Here is a 22,575-nt window from a genome sequence, read left to right on the forward strand (position 1 = left end):
TAGGAATTCAAGGCCCATACCTAAACATAGTAAAAGCCATATACAGCAAACCAGTTGCTAACATTAAACTAAATGGAGAGAAACTTGAAGCAATCCCACTAAAATCAGGGACTAGACAAGGCTGCCCACTCTCTCCCTACTTATTCAATATAGTTCTTGAAGTTCTAGCCAGAGCAATCAGACAACAAAAGGGAGGTCAAGGGATACAGATCGGAAAGAAAAAGTCAAAATATCACTATTTGCAGATGATATGATAGTATATTTAAGTGATCCCAAAAGTTCCACCAGGGAACTACTAAAGCTGATAAACAACTTCAGCAAAGTGGCTGGGTATAAAATTAACTCAAATAAATCAGTAGCCTTCCTCTACACAAAAGAGAAACAGGCCGAGAAAGAAATTAGGGAAATGACACCCTTCATAATAGACCCAAATAATATAAAGTACCTCGGTGTGACTTTAACCAAGCAAGGGAAAGATCTGTACAATAAGAACTTCAAGACTCTGAAGAAAGAAATTGAAGAAGATCTCAGAAGATGGAAAGATCTCCCATGCTCATGGATTGGCAGGATTAATATAGTAAAAATGGCCATTCTACCAAAAGCGATCTACAGATTCAATGCAATCCCCATCAAAATACCAATCCAATTCTTCAAAGAGTTAGACAGAACAATTTGCAAATTCATCTGGAATAACAAAAAACCCAGGATAGCTAAAACTATCCTCAACAATAAAAGGACTTCAGGGGGAATCACTATCCCAGATCTCAAGCAGTATTACAGAGCAATAGTGATAAAAACTGCATGGTATTGGTACAGAGACAGACAGATAGACCAATGGAACAGAATTGAAGACCCAGAAATGAACCCACACACCTATGGGCACTTGATTTTTGACAAAGGAGCCCAAACCATCCAATGGAAAAAAGATAGCATTTTCAGCAAATGGTGCTGGTTCAACTGGAGGTCAACATGTAGAAGAATGCAGATCGATCCATGCTTATCACCCTGTACAAAGCTTAAGTCCAAGTGGATCAAGGACCTCCACATCAAACCAGATACACTCAAACTAATAGAAGAAAAACTAGGGAAGCATTTGGAACACATGGGCACTGGAAAAAATTTCCTGAACAAAACACCCATGGTTTATGCTCTAAGATCAAGAATCGACAAATGGGATCTCATAAAACTGCAAAGCTTCTGTAAGGCAAAGGACACTGTGGTTAGGACAAACGGCAACCAACAGATTGGGAAAAGATCTTTACCAATCCTACAACAGATAGAGGGCTTATATCCAAAATATACAAAGAACTGAAAAGTTAGACAGCAGGGAGGCAAATAACCTATTAAAAAATGGGGTTCAGAGCTAAACAGAGAATTCACAGCTGAGGAATGCCGAATGGCTGAGAAACACCTAAAGAAATGTTCAACATCGTTAGTCATAAGGGAAATGCAAATCAAAACAACCCTGAGATTTCACCTCACACCAGTGAGAATGGCTAAGATCAAAAACTCAGGTGACAGCAAATGCTGGCGAGGATGTGGAGAAAGGGGAACACTCCTCCATTGTTGGTGGGGTTGCAGACTGCTACAACCATTCTGGAAATCAGTCTGGAGGTTCCTCAGAAAATTGGACATTGAACTGCCTGAGGATCCAGCTATACCTCTTCTGGGCATATACCCAAAAAGATGCCCCAACATATAAAAAAGACACGTGCTCCACTATGTTTCATCGCAGCCTTATTTATAATACTCCAGAAGCTGGAAAGAACCCAGATGCCCTTCAACAGAGGAATGGATACAGAAAATGTGGTACATCTACACAATGGAATATTACTCAGCTATCAAAAACAATGACTTTGTGAAATTCGTAGGCAAATGGTTGGAACTGGAAACTATCATCCTGAGTGAGCTAACCCAATCACAGAAAGACATACATGATATGTACTCATTGATAAGTGGCTATTAGCCCAAATGCTTGAATTACCCTAGATGCCTAGAACAAATGAAACTCAAGACGGATGATCAAAATGTGAATGCAGATCGCTCCTGAGAGACACAGCCAGAATACAGCAAATACAGAGGCGTATGCCAGCAGGAAACCACTGAACTGAGAACAGGACCCCTGTTGAAGGAATAAGAGAAAGAACTGGAAGAGCTTGAAGGAGCTCGAGACCCCATATGTACAGCAATGCCAACCAACCAGAGCTTCCAGGGACTAAGCCACTACCCAAAGACTATACATGGACTGACCCTGGACTCTGACCTGGTAGGTTGCAATGAATATCCTAGTAAGAGCACCAGTGGAAGGGGAAGCCCTGGGTCCTGCTAAGACTGAACCCCTAGTGAACTAGACTGTTGGGGAGAGGGCAGCAATGGGGGAGGGTTGGGAGGGAACACCCATAAGGAAGGGGGGGGGAGGGGATGTTTGCCGGAAACCGGAAAGGGAATAACACTCGAAATGTATATAAGAAATACTCAAGTTAATAATAAAAAAAAAAAAAAAAAAAGAAAATAAAATAGGAAACAAAAAAAAGTAAAAAAAAAAAAAAAAAAAAGATATCCATGTCTCTTCATAAATAAGTACCAGGTAGCCTATACATTCTTTTGTTTATAGAATCATGAGTCACCTCTATTAAAAGGAGACATTGTATAATTTTATAAGGGACTTCAAGCTGATCCATAAATATTCAGTCCACTTGAAACTCCTGAAAGATGTAGAACTTGGAATATGAACACCAAGAGAGTTAATCAATGTATTAAAAACAAACAAACAAACAAACAAACAATCAATCAATCAATATCAAGAACCCCTTTAGCCTGGAAAACTGTTTCAGTACTTCTAACTTAATTTTGTGCTGTAAAACATTAAGAGATAAACACTTAGATTCACATTTGTTACCTCAAACTTGTCCCTACTTGTGAGAACTCATCCACAAGGACTTCAAAGAAGCCAAATGACAACTCTCTTCAACAACACTGGTGACTGAGCCCTCTAAGTACTTCACCAAATGGCCTCTGACAGTATTTTTATGAATCTTAATTTTTATATTTCTTAAGCCTTTTCATATTTAGATGCTTTTTGAATTATCTAAGATGTTTGGAATTTGCTTTGTATAATCCTAAGTGATCCTAAGTTAATATTTATTAATATTGATTGTAGTAAAGTTACAGATAATGGTGCTATGTTTTTACATTAATCATGTTCATTTAGAAGCAATTCTATCCCTGGACCTCCTAACTTGAGCAAATCATCATGCTTGAAAAGATGCAAGTATTTCCACTACCTTGGTGAAGTAGCGCTCCTCATTAGTCAGTATATTTGGATTTAAAATTTAGGTGTTTTCTGGTTGATAAATCTTTTGGAAGATTTAAAAGAAGTGGGGGAGCATCTCTATTTTGACTTGAAACTCTTTTTTTTTTCTTTTTTCTTTTTTTCGGAGCTGGAGACCGAACCCAGGGCCTTGTGCTTGCCAGGCAAGCGCTTTACCACTGAGCTAAATCCCCAACCCCAACTTGAAACTCTTAAATCAAGCTCCTACTTTAAAAAAGTAAAGAACATGAACTGTATTCATCTAACTAGATGGCAAGTTCTTATTGTTACTTAGAATATTAAAATAATACAAATTGAAAGGTCTGAAAGCCCTATGGCATATTCAGATATTGACTACTTAAAATAGCCTCAACTTTAAACATTGAGTCTGTCGGGCATATTAGGACTTGAGTTAACATTTCTCATCCAAATTATACAAAAAGCAATCAGTGTCCAATGGCACAATATTCATGGTATTTCGTACCTCAACAACCCATTTTTTAAAAAGATAAAATTATATTAACTCTTTGAAAATTTCACACAGTGTATTTTGATCATATTCAGCTCCCACTCCTCCCCCAACCTTTCCCAGATCCACACCCTCCTCCCTATACTCCTCCTCCTGTTCTCTTTTTGGTTCATTTTTGGAGGACACTATTTCACAACAGATATCCTGCCCTCTGGCTCTTACAACATTCTTCTGTCCCTTCTTGTGCAATGTCCCCTGAGCCTTAGATGTAAGGATTGTATTGTAGGTGTATCTACTGGGGCTGGGCGCCTCACGATCAGTGGTTTTCTGTGTTTCATCCAGTTTTAGTTTTCCATAATGCTCTCTGTCTGCTGCAATATAAGGCCTCTTTAATGAGGAATGAGAGCTACCTTTATTTGTGGATATAAGGGTAAGTATTTAGAATTCAGTTAGAAATTAGAAAACATGACTTTCTATTTCCTCTCCCAAACTAAAATCTGTCATAATACCAAGATAATAAATTGTCCTTTAGGTTCCCTGGTTTCACCTTGGCTAACCTTACAGTATCTGATGTGAATTCTTCCCTACTGAGTAAGCTTTCAGTCTAATTTTGGTGGCTATTGAGTACCTCCCTGGTAAGTGCTACTATTGGACCTCTCAGAATATCTCACAGTGATGGTCATTGTGGCTTGTAGATGTTATAGCTACATAAAATAATCGATTGCCTCCTTAGCAGTATCCATAGCTCTTTCTGATATTTTAAGAGCTATTCTCCAGGGTTGAGGCTTTCAGGTGAGATCCATATTGATTCCTCCAAGTTATGGGTTCAATGTGTGTGGAATCTTTATTAACAAATAGTATCATAACAGTAATTTTCTGGAAAACAACCAAAGGCATTGGCAATAATCTGTATCATTTGGGGTGGCTCTTAGACTCCTCAAACAATACAGTTATTGAATAGATGAATATTTAGGAGACCCTAGAGTATAATTAGCCAGGACTTTTAAAAGTTAAACAATATTTTTATTATTTAAAATTTTATGTGTATGAGACTTTTGCCTATATTTATGTAAGAAGGCATTGGATGCCCTGAAACTGGACTTCTGGCCAGTTATGAGTAGTCATGTGGGTGCTGGGATTCGGACCTGGGTCCTCTGGAAAAACAGCTAATACTTTGTTTCTGTTCCACCCCCCACCCTCCTCCACTCCCACCCCCACCCCCACTCACCACCCACCCCAAGACAGGGTTTCTCTGTTTGCCTTGGCTATCCTGGAACTCCTTGCTGTGTAGACTAGACTGACTTTGAACTCAGAGATCTGCTGCCTCTGACTCCCGAGTGCTGGGATTAAAAGCCAGTGCCACCACTGCCTTTTAAACATACTTTTAAATTCAATTCATTTTTTTTTGTGAGACAGGGCCTTACTTTTTGCCCTAGATGTTCTGGAATTCATAGAGACCTACTTTCTTCTGTCTTCTGCGTGCTAGGTTAAAGGTGTTTTTTACCATGACCATGTACCCACTTACTTAAACAACAACAAAAATAAGTCTAACATAATATGTTCATGCTTATAATCTAGCACTTAGCAAGCTGAGGTAAGGGGATTTCTGGGAGTTTCCTTAAGCTTGTGCTGCAAAATGTATTTATAGGTCAGCCTGGGCTAGAAAGATTTTTAAAACATTGTTTGGGGGATAAAACCTAGGGTCTTCCACATACTAAGGCTAGCCCTGTATATTTTTGAACTGGTAATAAAGTATACACACTATACATGTTAATAGCATGCAGCTAGTACTCTTAACCACTGAGCTATCTCTTCAGGTTCCCAAAGTTAAACAGTATTTTGCCAATAATATTTTGCCAGTAAGTGAGAAATATTATAAAGTGTCTTCAACATTTTTCTTTTTGATTATAAAATAAGAAATAAGGTTTGGTTATGACTACAAAGCCTCATTTCTGACGTGTCCGATCTCTAGATTTTATCCTGGTCACTAATAATATTTAGTGCATGGAATGACAATTTGTTAAAAGAATATTTAAAGCAACACTACTGATTTCTGTTACTGACTTCTCCTATAATATAACTTATTTGTATTTCCTTTCCCAAACTAAAATCTGGCACAATACCAAGATAATAACATACCTCCAATCATAGTCCACAAGGTACACTATAACAACTCAGATAGTAAAGAGCAGTGCTTGGTAAAGGTAAAACACACCTCTTCTGCAATTGCAGCTGTAAAATCAAGTATGCCAACAGAAAACTAAAATTGAAAGGAAACAACAAATTAGGACAAATATGGCAAAAATCAAGACACTACAGAGTATAAATAGCTTTAAACACAAGAGGAATAGTCAATCTAGTTTAAAAAGAATATTTGCGGGTCTGGAGAGATAGTTCCGTGGTTAAGAGATCTTGGTGGTCTCTTAACCATGATTTGCCAGGTGGGGGATCCAACCCTCTTATTGACAACCAGGGCACCTACACACACAGTGCACATAAAAATAAATGAATAAATTTTTTTAAATGAAGGTTTTTTTCTTTTTTTTTTTCTTTTCTCTTTTTTTCGGAGCTGGGGACCGAACCCAGGGCCTTGCGCTTGCTAGGCAAACGCTCTACCACTGAGCTAAATCCCCAACCCCTAAAATAATGAAGGTTTTGATTGATTAAAATAACTGTTTCCTTCTTCTACTGCCTTTATATCTTTAGGCTGTCTTGTGTCCTTAATTCTTTTATCCTTTAGGCATAATGTGTCTATTATATGTAACCTATAAATGTATTTGATACACAAAATTTGGATCATGATGGCTAGAGAGGTTTTTCCCTTAACGGCTTTGACGACTCTCTCTCTCTCTCTCTCTCTCTCTCTCTCTCTCTCTCTCTCTCTCTCTCTCAGTCTGATTTCCTGCTTCTCAATCTGATCTCTAGCAGCTGCCAGAAACAGTCTTTCCAGCACCAAGGGCCACAAAAACTGTATTTGGTTTCCCCACACAAATTCCCCACATTTATAACCAAAACCGGAAACAGTGAATCAAAGGTCCCAGAACAAAAGCCGCACCCGTGATGTTAAGGATTCTATTAGTTGACTGATAATACAATTTTGCTGGCTGTAAACAGTGCAGTGTTACATGTCTAGAGCCAGATTATCTTGAGCTATCTTCAATCTCTATAACAGCCATTTTTTGCCCACCTCCATGACTGAACTAATCCTTGTGGTTATCAGGTAAAAATCCTTTTTTGGAATGAAGAAACAAATCCTGGCTCTCACAAACCCAAAGGCTAAGAATGTCATCAGATAGCACCTGAGACTTAAAGTAAAGACTTCGCAGTTTTGCTCAAGTCCACTCACTACCTAATGTTCCTGCCAATGCACTTACAGAACACCTCGATTTATGAATGTCTTTGTTCTTTCTCTATGAAAGCATCCTGAAACTGCTTGCATGTTGGAGTGACCTGAATATGTTTCCAGGTCACTCATATTTGAATCTTCTTGAGGTGAGAATTGTGTTTTGGCTTCAACAGACCATCAAAGATTTCTTCTCTCTTTTTTTTTTTTTTTTTTTTTTGTTTTTTTTTTTCGGAGCTGGGGATCGAACCCAGGGCCTTGCGCTTCCTAGGCAAGCGCTCTACCACTGAGCTAAATCCCCAACCCCAGATTTCTTCTCTCTTAGTATGAGTTCAAGGTCAGCCTGCTTTACTTTGAGAATTCCAGGTCAGGCCAGGCTAAACAGTGAGACCTTGTCTCAGGTAAATGTCAGAATAAAATGGCTTGGCCTGTCAAATTCTGGCTTAGTATTTAATATGACTATGCAGAGTTTCCCAAGTATCTTTTGATTTTACCCTCCAGAAAAAAAGGGAGCATGAAACCACTGAGTTATTATTTTTTTGTGATTAGTAGGCAAACAATCTTAGTGCAAAGAATTTGTTCTGAGTTGACAAAGCAACTCTCAGAATATCAGGCTAGAAGTCAAATTCTCAGAAATAAAAAATTAAAAAAACAACAAAACAAAACAAAACTGTGCTCTGTGTCACACAGGTCCTCCATTGTCATCAAAATATGGTCTATAGCAGTCAGGTTCTCAGTTCCATTTAACAATGCTTTGTATGTCGGGTGTCAGACTGGTCCCCTAGGTCCCTGGCCAACAAAGTAGGCCGAGGCTGGCTAATACAGTCTCGGATCACCTGTGACGTGTACATGCTGGAAACACCCGGACGGGCTCCAAGCCCACAAAGAAGTTAACCTTAGACATGACTCATGACTTAACTCCTCGTGACACAGTGCCGAACTTGTTCAGACTTAGAAAGAAAGCAGATGTGTGACTTCCCTCTTGCTGCTTGTGGGAGGAAGTGAAAAAGCTTTGCGGCACCAGAGGCGCACACCTCCCGTGAAAGTATGGCCTCTCTGCTAGCGGCCAGAGTTTAGAGGTTAGCCCCAGCCTTCACTGCCTCAGGGGAGCCATCTGGAGAGAACATGTGTTTATAGGAATATTGCAGTACAAGAAAAGGCAGAGAGAATTACTGGAAGGAGTAAAACGGGAGATATAGAGGTGGGAGGTGCAAGTCAAATCCTGCACCAGTGTCCTCACATCTGACATTCTGGGCACCACCCTCCTGTCCTGGCATGCGGGTGGAGGTTGTCCCCTGATTCTCAGCATTCACTTCTCTTTTGTTTCCCACCAGCTAAACCTCCTTCACCAAAGGAATCATGAAACCCATGTGTTCAACCTCCCCAGGCACATGAAAAATGCCAAAAGTAATTTGTTGTTTTAAAAAACAAGTGAGAGCACATTAATTGGTTATCCAGTGCCAAATGGTGGTCACCCCTGAAAATATACAGACAAGTTATACAATGTTATAAGGACTGAGCAGGTTACATCTAAGATTATATACGTAGCTACACACATACAGATACATGTACAGATGCACACATGTACACACCTAAGCACATGCACGCAGAGACATATACACATACATGTACACACACATACACATATGCATGCATTAACAATTAGTTAAAAAAAAGAGGCCATGAATTTGAAGGAGAGTAGAGAGAGGTATATGGGATGGATTGTAGGAAGGAATGAGAATGAAGAAATGTTTTAATTGTGTTCTATCTCAAAAGTAAAAGTGTTTAAGTATATATCTGTATTGCTTGAATTATTTTACTGAATACAAACTGATATTCATTGTTATTTAGCAGTTAATAAATGCTCAGTTAAAAAAAACTAATATAGCTAAGATATTCTCATTGTTGGAAAAGCAAGAAAACCAAAGAATCTCTGGAAATTTCAGAGTAAAAAAAATTATTCAATAAAGTCTACTGACCAGACACTGTTGTTGGGCTGGTGTTGAAGTTCCTAATTTTACATACTTGGCCATATCTGGGTTCATGCTGAAGGCCTATTATTATTTTTATGCATCATGATATAGCACAATAATTTTTATTATACAAGTTGTTTGGAAAACTTATGGCTGACTGTAGAATATTTTGTGATTCTTCTGTTTGATGTGATGTTAGAGCAGAAGACTATCCTAAAAAGAAGGAACAGAAAAAGTGAGAGACTGTTTAGCAACTTGCAAAGACTTGAATCTAGAACCATCTACTCTCACTTCAGGATATCAAGGTCTCAACAGGATCAGCTTTTATTACTCTTGTGTGTGTGCATGCTGTGGTGTGTTTGTGTGTGTGTGTGCATGCATGCGTGCGTGCATGCATGTGTGTGTGTGTGTGTGTGTGTGGGGAGAGAGAGAGAGAGAGAGAGAGAGAGAGAGAGAGAGAGAGAGAGAGAGATCACCCATGCAGGCACATGTGGGAGCCAGAGGTTGACATCGGAATTTTTCCCGAATTATTTCTCCACTGCATGTATTTATTTATTTATTTATTTATTTATTTATTTATTTATTTATTTATTCATTCATTCATTCATTCATTCATTCATTCATTGAGACAGGGTCTCTCACTGAACCTGAAGCTTACCATCTTAGCTTGACTCACTAGCTAGCAGGCTTTTGGAATTCTCTAGCACTGGGGATTCAGGCTATGTGCACATTTTAGGTGAGTTCTGGGAATCCAAGCTCAGGATCTTGTACCTGCACAATAAACACCGAACCCTCATAACATCATCCCCAGCCCTCAGCATGATGTGGAAAAGAGAGAACAAGGAGAAATTATTAGCCCGTCATCCAATGGGCATGCACAAGCCAGTTAAAATAGACGAGTGCACTCACTCAGTTGTTGCAAGTATTCAAGAGCATTCAACTCTCATAAACTCTGGGAGCTGTCTCCTGAGGTATAAATACATAACCCCTGATTATACACGAACTAGAGCACCCTCTGCAGTGTCCAAGCTGGGTTCTCCAAATTGGTTTAGCTTGGACATTGTTCACAAACTCATTCCTCTTTGGAGGCTGGTGTGAGTCAGTTTCCCCAAACACCTTGGCATGGATAGACCCATGGTAAGGCCGTTATGGATTTACAGAAACACCACTGAAGCATGATTAATGACTAGGGAATCTCAAGTCCTTCAAAAATGCTTTGTTTCTGTCTCAATGACAGCTTGAGGTAATTCAGTTATTTGGGTTCGTCATAGCCTATGCACAGGTGGTAGTCCTAACCTGTGGCTGATACATGATTCTGCTTTTAGAGTCTTAGGTCTGCATCTTGCTCATAAAATGATCTGGGGTGCTCTGAGGGTGCCATGTGAAGATTAATTATTTGCTATAGAGTCCCCAGCTGCCGCTAAATGAACCAAGACACTCCAGGTGTTACAACTATGTAACTCATCTAAGCCTTCCTTAATCCTGACACTTGATCACTAGTACAGACTACACCTCTCTGAATTACAAATTTAAAGTAGCTATTATCTCTGCCTGACAAAAAGAAGAGGTGGCTGTCAAGAAAAGAACACTCATTAAGTTTTCTTGGTAATAGAAATGGATTTTAGTACTTTTAACCTGAAAAATATAGAACAACATCTTTCCGTTTGTGTCTATGTGGATGGAATGAAAAAGTTAAACATGTGGTCAGTTACCGCTTAGTTTAAAATTGTACACACGGAGAAGATCAGGCAAACGTGTGGACACATGTACACATGCTCCTGGGCCACTGTATGCTTTGAGTAAACCAAAATTTATAGTGTTACTGTTGTCTTTTCTTGAATATTTCTATCTGAATGCAGAAAAACAGAGCAGTGTGGAAGCCTTCACCCTTACCCATGATGCTCAGGACAATTCAGGCTTAGTTTTCCCCAGAACATAGATGCTTTCCTGGGCAGTTCAGCCCTAGATAAGTCTATCTCCAAGCCAGGACTATGTGAGTTGGTAACACCGAGACCTCACAAAGCATGCTTCTGAGGTTCTTTACCCTTTTGTTCTCAGAGGACAGCCTCCAACCTCGGTGTGCCAATGAGATATCTATGATTTGTCCTCGACCCAGAGAAGCACGCCTAGTAGAGGCGGGGCGTGTAAATAAGCACAAGGTTGCTACTGACTCCTGCGTTTCCAGTAAAAAGAAACTAATGTTGTGATTTCCCAAGAAAGGAGTAAGGCTGATTTTGAAGTCAGTCAAAGAGAGCCAAAAGCCAGACAGAGCCTTCAGACAGAGCCTTCTGACAGAGACAAGGTAAGGTGTTGAAACCGTGTTTTTACTGGGTGCCAAACGCTTCGGCAGAAGAAAGGCAGTGTGAGTGACACAGAGGAGGGAGGGATTGGTGAAGAGTGTATATGTGCATATCCGGTGTAAAATAATTTTTACAAGGTACTAATGGTCTCTAATATTCCAGTCAACTTTCATTTCTCTATTTCGCAATTAGAGCAGCATAAAGAGGAACTGATGGGTTTAGGAGGACTGTAGAAATTTCTGTTTCAGCAACTGCAATCTTTCCCATCCTTCTGTTTGCCCTAGTCTTGCTGGTGAATGCCCGGGGCTGGTATATGGCTGGAAACGCCTGCACTATGAACAGCTTCATGGCCATTGCCCTCATCTGGATGATGATAGCATGTGCTGAAGCAGACAAGCCTCTTAGAGACCCAGGTACGACTGGATTTCAAACATGCAAGGATACCTTGAAGCTACCTGTCTTGGAGGTCCTGCCAGGAGGAGGCTGGGATAATCTGAGAAACATAGACATGGGACGGGTGATAGACTTGACCTACACCAACTGTAAGACCACAGAAGATGGACAGTACATCATCCCTGATGAAGTCTATACTATTCCTCAGAAGGAGAGCAACCTGGAGATGAACTCAGAAATCCTGGATTCCTGGGTGAATTACCAGAGTACCACCTCATTTTCCATCAACACGGAACTCTCCCTTTTCTCCAAAGTCAATGGCAAGTTTTCTACAGAGTTCCAAAGGATGAAGACCCTTCAAGTAAAGGACCAAGCTGTAACTACTAGAGTTCAGGTAAGAAACCGGATCTACACAGTCAAAAACAGCCCAACTTCAGAGCTCAGCTTCGGGTTTACGAAAGCACTTATGGACATCTGTGACCAACTAGAGAAAAACCAGACGAAGATGGCCACCTACCTGGCAGAACTCTTGGTCCTCAACTATGGCACACATGTTATCACCAGTGTGGATGCTGGGGCTGCACTGGTTCAGGAGGATCACATAAGGTCCTCCTTCCTCCTGGACAACCAGAACAGCGAGAATACTGTGACTGCCTCTGCTGGGATTGCCTTCTTAAACATTGTGAACTTTAAAGTTGAAACAGACTACACTTCTCAGACCACTTTGACCAAGAGCTACCTGTCTAACAGAACCAACTCCAGGGTGCAGAGCTTTGGAGGGATTCCCTTCTATCCAGGAATTACCTTAGAAACCTGGCAGAAGGGCATCACTAACCACCTAGTGGCAATAGACCGTGCTGGCTTGCCTCTGCATTTCTTCATTAAGCCTGACAAACTGCCTGGTTTGCCGGGTCCCTTGGTGAAAAAGCTGTCGAAGACAGTGGAAACTGCTGTGAGACACTATTACACATTTAACACTCACCCTGGCTGCACGAATGTCGACTCCCCCAACTTCAATTTTCAAGCCAATATGGAAGATGATTCGTGTGATGCGAAAGTAACCAACTTCACCTTTGGTGGAGTTTATCAGGAATGCACTGAACTGTCAGGTGATGCTCTTTGCCAAAACCTGGAGCAGAAGAATCTGCTTACTGGTGATTTCTCTTGTCCCTCTGGCTACACCCCTGTCCATCTGCTGTCTCAGACCCATGAGGAGGGTTACAGTCGCCTGGAATGTAAAAAGAAATGCACCCTCAAGATTTTCTGTAAGACAGTGTGTGAAGATGTGTTCCGAGTGGCCAAAGCTCAATTCAGGGCTTATTGGTGCGTAGCCACTGGCCAAGTACCTGACAACTCAGGACTTCTCTTTGGAGGACTCTTCACTGACAAGAGCATCAACCCAATGACAAATGCACAGTCATGCCCAGCTGGCTACATTCCACTGAACCTGTTTGAAAGCCTTAAGGTATGTGTGTCCCTGGATTATGAGTTGGGGTACAAGTTTTCAGTTCCCTTTGGTGGGTTCTTCAGCTGTATAATGGGGAACCCCTTGGTTAATTCTGATACAGCCAAAGACATAGGCGCACCATCTCTGAAAAAATGTCCTGGGGGCTTCAGCCAACACCTAGCTGTTATCAGTGATGGATGCCAAGTGTCCTACTGTGTCAAGGCTGGAATCTTCACAGGAGGGTCCCTGCTCCCTGTCAGGCTTCCACCTTACACCAAGCCACCCCTCATGAGCCAAGTTGCCACCAACACTGTCATAGTGACCAGTAGTGAGACTGCCAGATCCTGGATTAAGGATCCTCAGACCAACCAGTGGAAGCTGGGAGAGCCTCTGGAGCTTCATAGAGCCATGACTGTCATCCATGGGGACGGTAATGGAATGTCAGGAGGGGAAGCTGCTGGAGTCACGTTGGGAGTCATCATAGCACTAGGAATTGTCATTACCTTGGCCATCTACAGTACTCGGAAGTACAAGAAGAAGAAGGAATACCAGGAAATCGAGGAGCAGGAGAGTTTGGTTGGAAGCTTTGCAACAGATGCATCAGTCCCTAATGGAGAACAGGATCCAAGTCCAGCTTAATTGTCTCCAGAGGAAACAGTTTCCAGCCGCAGCTTCAAGTACATCTTTCTCTTTGTTTTCTCTACTTCTGCCTTCCTAAGTACTGAAGTGACCCTTGCAATAGGAAGAAAGCAGGCATTACATCCCTGGAAGTATTTGTTTAGACCTCTGCACCAGGAAATTAAAGGAGCCATTTTAATGGGTATGGGGAGGGGTATGATTCATTTGGAAAAAGCTGGACTGGGACTAAGCCTCGGGATGTGTGTGTGTGTGTGTGTGTGTGTGTGTGTGTGTGTGTGTGTATGTGTGTGTGTGTGTGTGTGTGTGTGTCCACTCTCATAGTTGTCATTATCTGAATGCATGTGTGTAAAAAGAGATTAGATTTGGAGATTGTGCATTTAGTCTGAATTTGAAAGGCTTTCCAGTTTGTGAGCTGAAAAGGTTTGTGCTCTAAGTACATTACTTCTTTTATTTTGTTTTCAAAGAAGCCCTCTGGATTTCAATCTTGAGGCAAATGTGCCCCTGAAATGCCACAGGAAGCCTATGTGCCCCCTACTCTTTAGCTTTAAGGACTTGGTGTTGATTGATAGTACCCTTCCCCCTGAGTCAGCTCCCAGGCATGTGAAGGAGAGGTGGGTGGGGTTTATACAAATTCTATTTCCCAACTTTCTCACAGCTAATCTAGATCAGTCTTGGGCTTCTGAACAGTACAAACAAGTCCTCAGGAAAAAGAATATGTAACTTATAATTTTCTGTTAGGGGGTGAAGGATGAAGAAACAGTAAGGAAACAAGCAATAAATTGAGGATAAAAACCGGGGTTCTGGAGACGATGCGAGTAATCCAGGAAAGTTTGAACTCTCAGATCTGTCAGTTAACAATGTTATAAATGAAGAACTGAACAGAGCTCTGGTTTGGACAGATCAAGCAGTATGGTTTCATGTTTATGTGTCAAAAATATAACTCTTTCCTCTCTGTGGATGTCTTTATCCTTGTCTTCTCACCCCAGCCAAGGGTGCAGAGAGATGCACACAAACACCCTGTATTGCAACAAGAAGCATTTATTTTCCTAGGGGTGAAACTGTGCTTAAGCGCTAGTTCCTCCCTAAACCTAAACGTACGGGGAAAGCACAGTCTTCTGTCTGCTAGGATTTGCTGTTTCACATTGCTAGGAAGAGGACTGAGGTGATTAAAAACAAAACAAGGTTAGCTGGAAAAGGCTGTGACATGTATTTCAGATCCGCGATGGCTTCCATGGGGGCGTCCAGCAGGCTGCATGATTGACACCTAGCAATAGTTGGGGGTTTGCTCAATTTCCACCTCTGAGAATTTAATTCTCTACAACATGAAAATTCCTCCACTGCTGTCTTAGAAGTTATGTATCTATTCACCACAGCACATCTTCAGTGAGCTATCTTCTATGAAAGACGATGTGTTCTCTCTTCAGTATTTTCAATCAAGGGCCTTGCACACAGTAGGCCCACCTGAAGAGCTCCAAGTGTCTCAATCTCTGGGAATGGGGGTAAATTACTCATTTTTTTTTCAGTTGAGATACAGAGAGAAATGAATGACTGAATTTGAACTCTGCCCTACCAACTGCCCAGCCAAAGGGGTTAATGTATAACCTCTCCATCAAACCTGCTTCTTGAACAATAAAATGTTCTCCTTAACCTTTGTATGCTTTGTGGGTTTGGGGTGCATTTTAATGTTTCATTGAAGACAATCACATTTCTAAACATACTGGCTTCCTTTTGTAAATTCTTTAAGAATTACTAAGTCGAGTTGGGGATTTAGCTCAGTGGTAGAGCGCTTGCCTAGGAAGCGCAAGGCCCTGGGTTCGATCCCCAGCTCCGAAAAAAAAAGAACCAAAAAAAAAAAAAGAATTACTAAGTCTGCAAAACAAGGCACAGCAGATTTCCAGACCTTTAATGCAGAAACTTCCTGTTAAAGTGTCTAATATTTGTCCCATAAATATGTAGCTCTACTAACAAAAATGTGTATAAATATTCATTAAAGTGTGTACTCAGCAAAATTCTCTCTGGGTGTTCGTCTATTTGAAGTCAGAATACAGTGGTCAAAAAGTCCCTGGGTGGGGCTCTTAGGTTCTATTCAGTCCTGACTTTAAGGCTGGGGTCTGCAGAAAGACAAGGGCTGGTTTCTGGAAAAGCCACACACCATGGGATATTAGAGATGGAGACAGTTTGGTGACAAGGGAGGCTGGGCCTTGCTTTTTGTTCTTGAATTCCCATGATTACTGGGGTGTTTAATAATAAATACTTATTTGAAAAATAAAAACTGCCTGAAAATAAGGGGATTTTTAAGTGGTCAGTATTCAAGGCTGGGAAGATGATTCAGTAAAGTGCTTGCTATTTGAGCATGAGAATAGAGAATATTTCCCCAACACCCATGTAAAAGCATGCATAGTGGCAAGAACCTGTAATCCCAGCACTAGCAGGTATGGACAGGTGGCTTTTGGGACTCATTGGTCCATCAGCCTATCCTATCCAAAATGGTCATTTCCAGGTTCACTGAGAGAACCTATTCAAGTAAAAATAAGGTGGAAGATAGCAGAGGGGATACCTGATGTCAACCTTTAGCCTCAGTATGTATATACGGAACCCAGCAGACCTTCGCAGACACTTGCAACCCAGCACACACGCATCTTCTTATATAAGCATGCATCTCCTCATACATAGGGACTTCCTACACACATACATCTCCACACATGCAGCATATCCCCTCTCACACACACGCACCCCTCCAACACACAAGAAGGCAATGTCCACGTTTTTAAAGATGACCCTTCCTCCCCAAGTTCATGTACTCAGTTTTGTTGCTTTATGGTCTGTTTCTTTGAGGGGAACCAAGAGTCGAGCCAGGTCAAATGTGTGGGTAGAAGAGATGTGGGAACTTTAAGAAAATAAAGAAAGGGGAGTTTCCCTTTATCAAGCGAGTTGGATTGAGGTTGCCCACAGATAAAGGAAGTAATCCACGTGCTTCTGCGACAGGTGCCCAAGCACGTCTACAAAAGCAGGCCCTGAGGAGTAACAACAATTTGTGCTTATTCATTTGCCGTTTATTGTTCTGCACATACACCTCATGAGCACCAGGGGGCGATGTCCTCCCACAGAACGACACCAACAACTTCAAATCACAGCACTTACAAACAGAACACCTGACGTCTGGACATTCACCAGCCCTCTCCCAGAAACTCCCAATGAGATATAAGTGAACGCCAACAAACAAAGGGGGCAGTGGTTATTTCTTGGGCCACAGCAGCCTTTTCCCAATCTTCTCATGCACACAACAGTGCGATACCAGGACAAGTACTTTTGACCCAAGTATAAAAGCACACAGAAGTCTGAATCTTACAAAAAGGAGAGGGGAACAGAAGCACAAAGGCACAGACGACCACAGACATACTACAGAGCTTTTCAAGGGATAAGCATCTCACAAGGTGTGTCTCCAATCCCATTTGTCACCCCTGGAGTCTCATGGAGGGAGAACATGGCTGCTGGTACTGAGACCATGAAAGAGAAAGCATGGGACTCCCGCTTGGCCCAGTAGAACACACAGGGCTTCTCTTGGGAAAACACTCAGGGTCAAAGTAGCTGGTGCCCGGGGCCTAATGTCACTGAAATCAATTCTGCATATATTTGGGTTGTCACAAGAGGAAGAGGAAGGTACCGGCCACCACTTTGACTGACACACTGTTGAGATTGTCAAGGTTCCATTAGACCAGAAAGTTGAAAGAGTGTGACTTGAGGGACACAGCATCCTCAGCGAAGAAGGAAACGAAGCATAGACATTTTAAATGTCCTCTGGGGGAAGTTCTTGAAGGCATGAAAGCTAACCCCTAAAATGGTTTTTCTTCTAGAACATCTCCCTGAGATGTCCTTCTGGGTTTGTCCTTCTGCCTTGTGCAACACTTTTCCTGTATCTGCTTCCTCTGCTTCATGAAATCATTCCCCGCTGTCTATTCCCACACCTCAGAGCCTGTTTTCATTTCTTTGCTTCACATTGCTTCACTTTCCTATCCCTGGACTCCCAGTCTGGATTTCTCATCCCTGTCGCCAAGAAGCAGGGAAGGTAGGTGACAAAGGGTACTGAAGGCAAAAATGATTGTAAGCCCTCAATGAGGGTCCCATTATCTCTGAAATGCAGTAACCTGATGAAAGGGTGTGGCTTTAAGCCCCAAGGATATGTGCCCTCCACTTAGCTCTGATGCATCTTTCTCTACTTTGGCAGGAGTTTTCCCCGAGGTTCAGTGAACTCAGCAGTCTTTTGTTCTGCTAGTGAGACAAAATGGCCTCCCATTGATAGGACAGGCTGGACTAAAATGGCAGAACATTTGCTCCTACCACAGCTCCCCCTAGAGGGAGGAAATCAAAATTCCATTAGTCATTTGTAGAGTGAAAAGAAAACGCAGCACCGGGGAACTTGGTTAGGGACACTTGGGTGATTCTACTGGCCACAGCAATATCAACAATAGTGGAAGCCGAACAGGAGGCATCTCTGGTGCAGGGTGGCATGAACGTGTGGACTTCAGTCCTAACTTAATTACCATTGTGGAAGGTTGTTTAATTTCTCTTTTTGCCCCTCAAGCTTCAAAACCTTTCAAATCTTATGAAATATAGTTAAATCCTCAAGACATGAGGTACATTAGTTCAAATTAGTATCCAGAGGAACTTTCTCCAAACACAGAGTTCAGAGAACCCACTTCCAAAGGGGAAATTGGTTTCCCTTCTTGACTCTTCATTCTCTCTTACTTGACACCTAATCCATTCTTTAATGGAGCCAAAGTTGAGGAAATGTTGGTGATAGATTGGATCTTGGGACACCACCCAGATGGTGTTTAGAGAAGACCCGAATGTGTTCCTAACTATGTTAGGAATGAACTAAAAAGGCTTCTGTCACCATGGTTTTGGCCAATCTATACTAAATGGAGGCTGGAGAAAGGGGCTCGGATGGGGAATAGCAATATCTCTGGCCTCGAATTAGCAAATCTTCAGGGAGATGAATTGAGCACTCATACAAACAAGACTGAATGGAAGCTGGCTCTGATCTAATATTAATAAGAGAAGGGTCCATCTTAGCTCTTGCATCAACACATCTTCCCTAGTACAATTCTGTGTCCATCAAGGTCCAAGTTTACCATGAGATGGGCTGGGAAAGGGTGAGAGAAGTCAAAGGGCCACACCTTTACTATGGGATCCCCAACGGAATTGAGATCTGGCTTGTGAAACAGAATTCAGAGAAATGGTGACTGTCCCAATAACCTGGCCCAGTAACGTACACACCCACACAAACATATGCACATACACAGATGGCAAAGAGCCTGCTGTGGGCTCCAACTCACAGTGACTTGATGAAACTGAGCTGGTTTGAAATGAGTTGGGAAGAAGGCTATGGGCTCCTCTCCCTGAGGATAGTGCAGATGCTTGGTGAGAGGCAGGCTCTCATTGGATCAGAGAGCAGTTGGTTGGAAACAGCATCATGGGATGCCTCCCCAGAGAGGAATCCCTGAGTCCTTCCATCCACTTGAGAGAATCCGATGCCTATGGACAGGTCAGTGGACTGAGGAGGAAAGGAGGGCCCAGACTCCTCCCTAGAGACATGCTCCCAGAGGCATTTGACTCTGACCCTCTTAACATGAACGGCTTCCTGACTCTGCACCAAAGCATCCAATTTCCGATGTCACAGCAGTTTACACCTCTCTCCCCAAGCTCGCACAGTGAGAGCTCCCTCACTCCAGTGTAGGAGAATAAAAAGCAGAAACTCAACCCTCAAAGCCGAAGCAGCAAGAAGCCAGCTGAGGCGAGGGGTCTCAGCTTCACAAGGCCAGGACATGCAGTGCCTCCGCACTACCTTAACTACGTTAAGTGTGCTGACTGTAACCCCTGCTTAGGGTGGGGAGAGGTGCATGTTCTTGCCTACCCAGTACTGGAGACTCCATGGGGACAGAAAGAGCTTGGTCCTCACCCCACATCTTGTTTGCATTAGATGAAGTTTATGAATGACATCACCTTAATCTAGCTCCCTCTGTGACTGAGAGAGATGAGAGGTGGGGATAACACAAGAAGGGGAATGAGGGAGTCAGGAGGCATGGCATCAACCTCCACCTTGACTCTCCATTTCCTGCCCTGGGGTCCCCAGTACCCTCCCTCCTCAGTCTTTTTCCTGGGAAGTGCTGTCTTCAGAGATACCCTGGGCAGCCAGTTCAGCCAGCACGTTATCCAGGTAATTGGCATCTGGGTAGCCATGGCCAGTGAGATTAGAGCCAAATTCTGTCTTGTGGTGCACCTCATTCCAGATGACAGTATCAGACTCGCCCGTGGTGCTGGAGGTTCCAATGGCAAAGATGAGACGGCGGTCCCAGGCCACTAGAAGCAGCTTCAGAACCTAGGGTAACAAGGGCGAGAGACCACAAGAAGTTGTTCAGTATTGGTCACACACCAATCTTCAGATTTGTCCTGATGTCTCCAACCCTTCCTTCATCATGATGCCCTACGCAATCCAGAGGAGAGTGATTTGAAAGTGGACACTGAGCACTGTAGATTGAATCTCACCTCTGTCACTGAATTACTGTAACTTTTGACAAATTCAAACCTCTGCATGAAATTCGTTTATTTATAAAATGGCAACACTATTACTGCAGCCCAAGGGTTGGGTGTATGTGTAGTATATGCATGTGCGTGTGTATGGATGCACACAACTGTATGTGTATGTACTTGGAGCCTACTGGCTGGAGCGGTGTGGTTCGCTGGGGTGGTCTCCACCCATTGTTTTTGGAAACAGGATCTCTCACTAAACCATCGTCAGTAAGCGGTAGAAATAAATGTATGACCCAGCTTCAAAGTCCTAGGTGTTGTTACACCCAACCTGCAACGAAGCCAAAGGTTAGGGCCATGGACCAGTGGGGTAGAAAGGACACTAACTAATAATGGAATTGCTAAGGGGACAATTAAATCTACACTGTAAGGAAGGTTTTCTTAATATTATGCCAAGAGAAACACACTTTGTAAAGAAGAAAAGACAAGACCACTGAAACATCAATGTGCCCCTTAATTTTTAATTCTAATTTCTTTTAACCAAAGGAGCTTGAGCCCGGAAATTGTGTTTGGGATAGCTGATGTGGTGGCAGGAAGAAGGAGCAGCAGCCTTCTGTACGGGCTATCAAAGGATCACTCGGCTTGAAGGGTAGTGTGGGGTTGCGGGGAGGTGTGAGCTGAGTGGATCTGGCCACTTAAAGCAAGCATCCAAGACGGTGAATGTGCATAATCTGGGTCCCAAGGATTTGGGGTCTGTCTTAAATAAAGAGCAAGGTCTAAGGAAGCTCTGGCAACATGAGTGGGGTCTTGTGCTTGTTTGAGACAGTTGCTTGTATCCCAGCCTGGTCTCATACTTAAAGGTAGCAAAGGATGACTTGAGTGTCAGAGCCAAGATTACAGACATGTGCAAGTAGCTTGGTTATAAGTGTTTGAAATGGAAGCTGGGGGGGGGGTCTTGACCACATTGTAGGCAAGTGTTCTACCAATGGAATTGTGACTGCAGTCTTAACAACAGACTTTACGGAGGAGACATTCAGCAGCAGACCTTGGGCTAAGACACAGAAATTTGTTTTTTGGTAGAATGCTGCCTGCCTTAATTCTGACTCTTAGTTTGAGAACAGAACACTATTGCCTCTTTCCTGATACTGCTGTTTCTTTGTTACAAACTATCCTCTGCCTCCTTGGAGGAAAGAATGCACCCACACCACTTGACATTGAAGCAGGACAGAAAGATAGGGTATGGGATGAAAAACAGGGAGGGGATGGAAGCCCCCACTCAACTGGTTGAAACCTCTGGCTAGCTGAGAATCAAAAATTCCAGCACAATTAACACGTGGTATAAACATTGCTCACAAAGAGCTATTTCTTTTATACAGATATATCTTCAATAAGAATGTAAAAATAGTGATAAGTCAGGCTTAAGGACCTTGAGTAGGAATCTTTTCCAGTTTTATGGGAATCTCAAACTTTTGTTTACCATAAAGATGCTCTACCTTCCTGTATCCCTGTGGTCTAGAGTTTCCTTATCAATCTGAATCCTGTCAGATGTCCCTTGGGATCACCCTAATGTTTTGTTCAAGCTTCTTGGAAACCCTTTAGCTTGTCTTCCACAGCAGGGAGACACATGAGGAGTCTGAGGATGAATTCTTGTGCACCCCCTAAATTCATGGGAACTTCTCACCAACACCTCCAAATTGAGTATTAGAATATGGAATTTTCTGGGGCTTACTAGGTCATGAGAATGGATGTCAATGAAGAAGATGAACACTCCTATAAAAGGAGCCTGGCAAAGGAATTCTTGCTCCTTCTCTCTGGAGGACACACAGAGAAGAGGCTTTTTCTATGAGCAGGAAGTGAATCCTTGCCAGACTCTGAATCTGCCAGCACCTTGATCTTGGACCTCCTAAACCCCAGCAGTGTGGGAAATGAAGACCTGCTGTTTATGGACCACTGTCTATGGTCTGTGGCAGTTGCTAGAAGAGCTCAGACATGCTTACATATGCCTGAGCTTGGACCCACAGCAGCAACATAACCACCAACACTTGGTGCAGAAAGGCAGATAGTTGAGTAAACGTCTTAAATCTGGAAAGGAGGCTGACTAAAACAAGCCTCTTGCATTTCCCCAACGCTTCCCTGACACAAGCGGTTTTTCACCGTCTTAGCATCAGGCAAA

General features: G+C 42.4%; 2 protein-coding genes across 3 annotated transcripts in view; one reads left to right on the forward strand and one right to left on the reverse strand.

The window, feature by feature from the left end:
• The first annotated feature begins 11,253 nt into the window (after positions 1–11,253).
• On the forward strand, positions 11,254–14,034 carry LOC116890989 (macrophage-expressed gene 1 protein). Its single transcript, XM_032891663.1, has 2 exons — positions 11,254–11,397; positions 11,680–14,034. Exon 2 carries the CDS (start codon positions 11,709–11,711, stop codon positions 13,872–13,874), a length of 2,166 nt encoding a protein of 721 aa, XP_032747554.1. The 5' UTR covers positions 11,254–11,397; positions 11,680–11,708; the 3' UTR covers positions 13,875–14,034.
• Positions 14,035–19,841: 5,807 nt separating this feature from the next.
• Positions 19,842–22,575, reverse strand: part of Dtx4 (deltex E3 ubiquitin ligase 4) — a 31,653-nt gene continuing 28,919 nt past the window's right edge. For both annotated transcript variants that reach the window (XM_032891666.1, XM_032891667.1), the window contains one exon: positions 19,842–20,253. In XM_032891666.1, coding sequence (XP_032747557.1) covers positions 20,020–20,253 — 234 coding nt within the window. In that variant the 3' untranslated portion in view covers positions 19,842–20,019. The remainder of the gene's footprint in view (positions 20,254–22,575) is intronic.

The sequence above is a fragment of the Rattus rattus genome, chromosome 2 (assembly GCF_011064425.1).
Source record: "Rattus rattus isolate New Zealand chromosome 2, Rrattus_CSIRO_v1, whole genome shotgun sequence".
Lineage (NCBI taxonomy): Eukaryota > Metazoa > Chordata > Mammalia > Rodentia > Muridae > Rattus > Rattus rattus.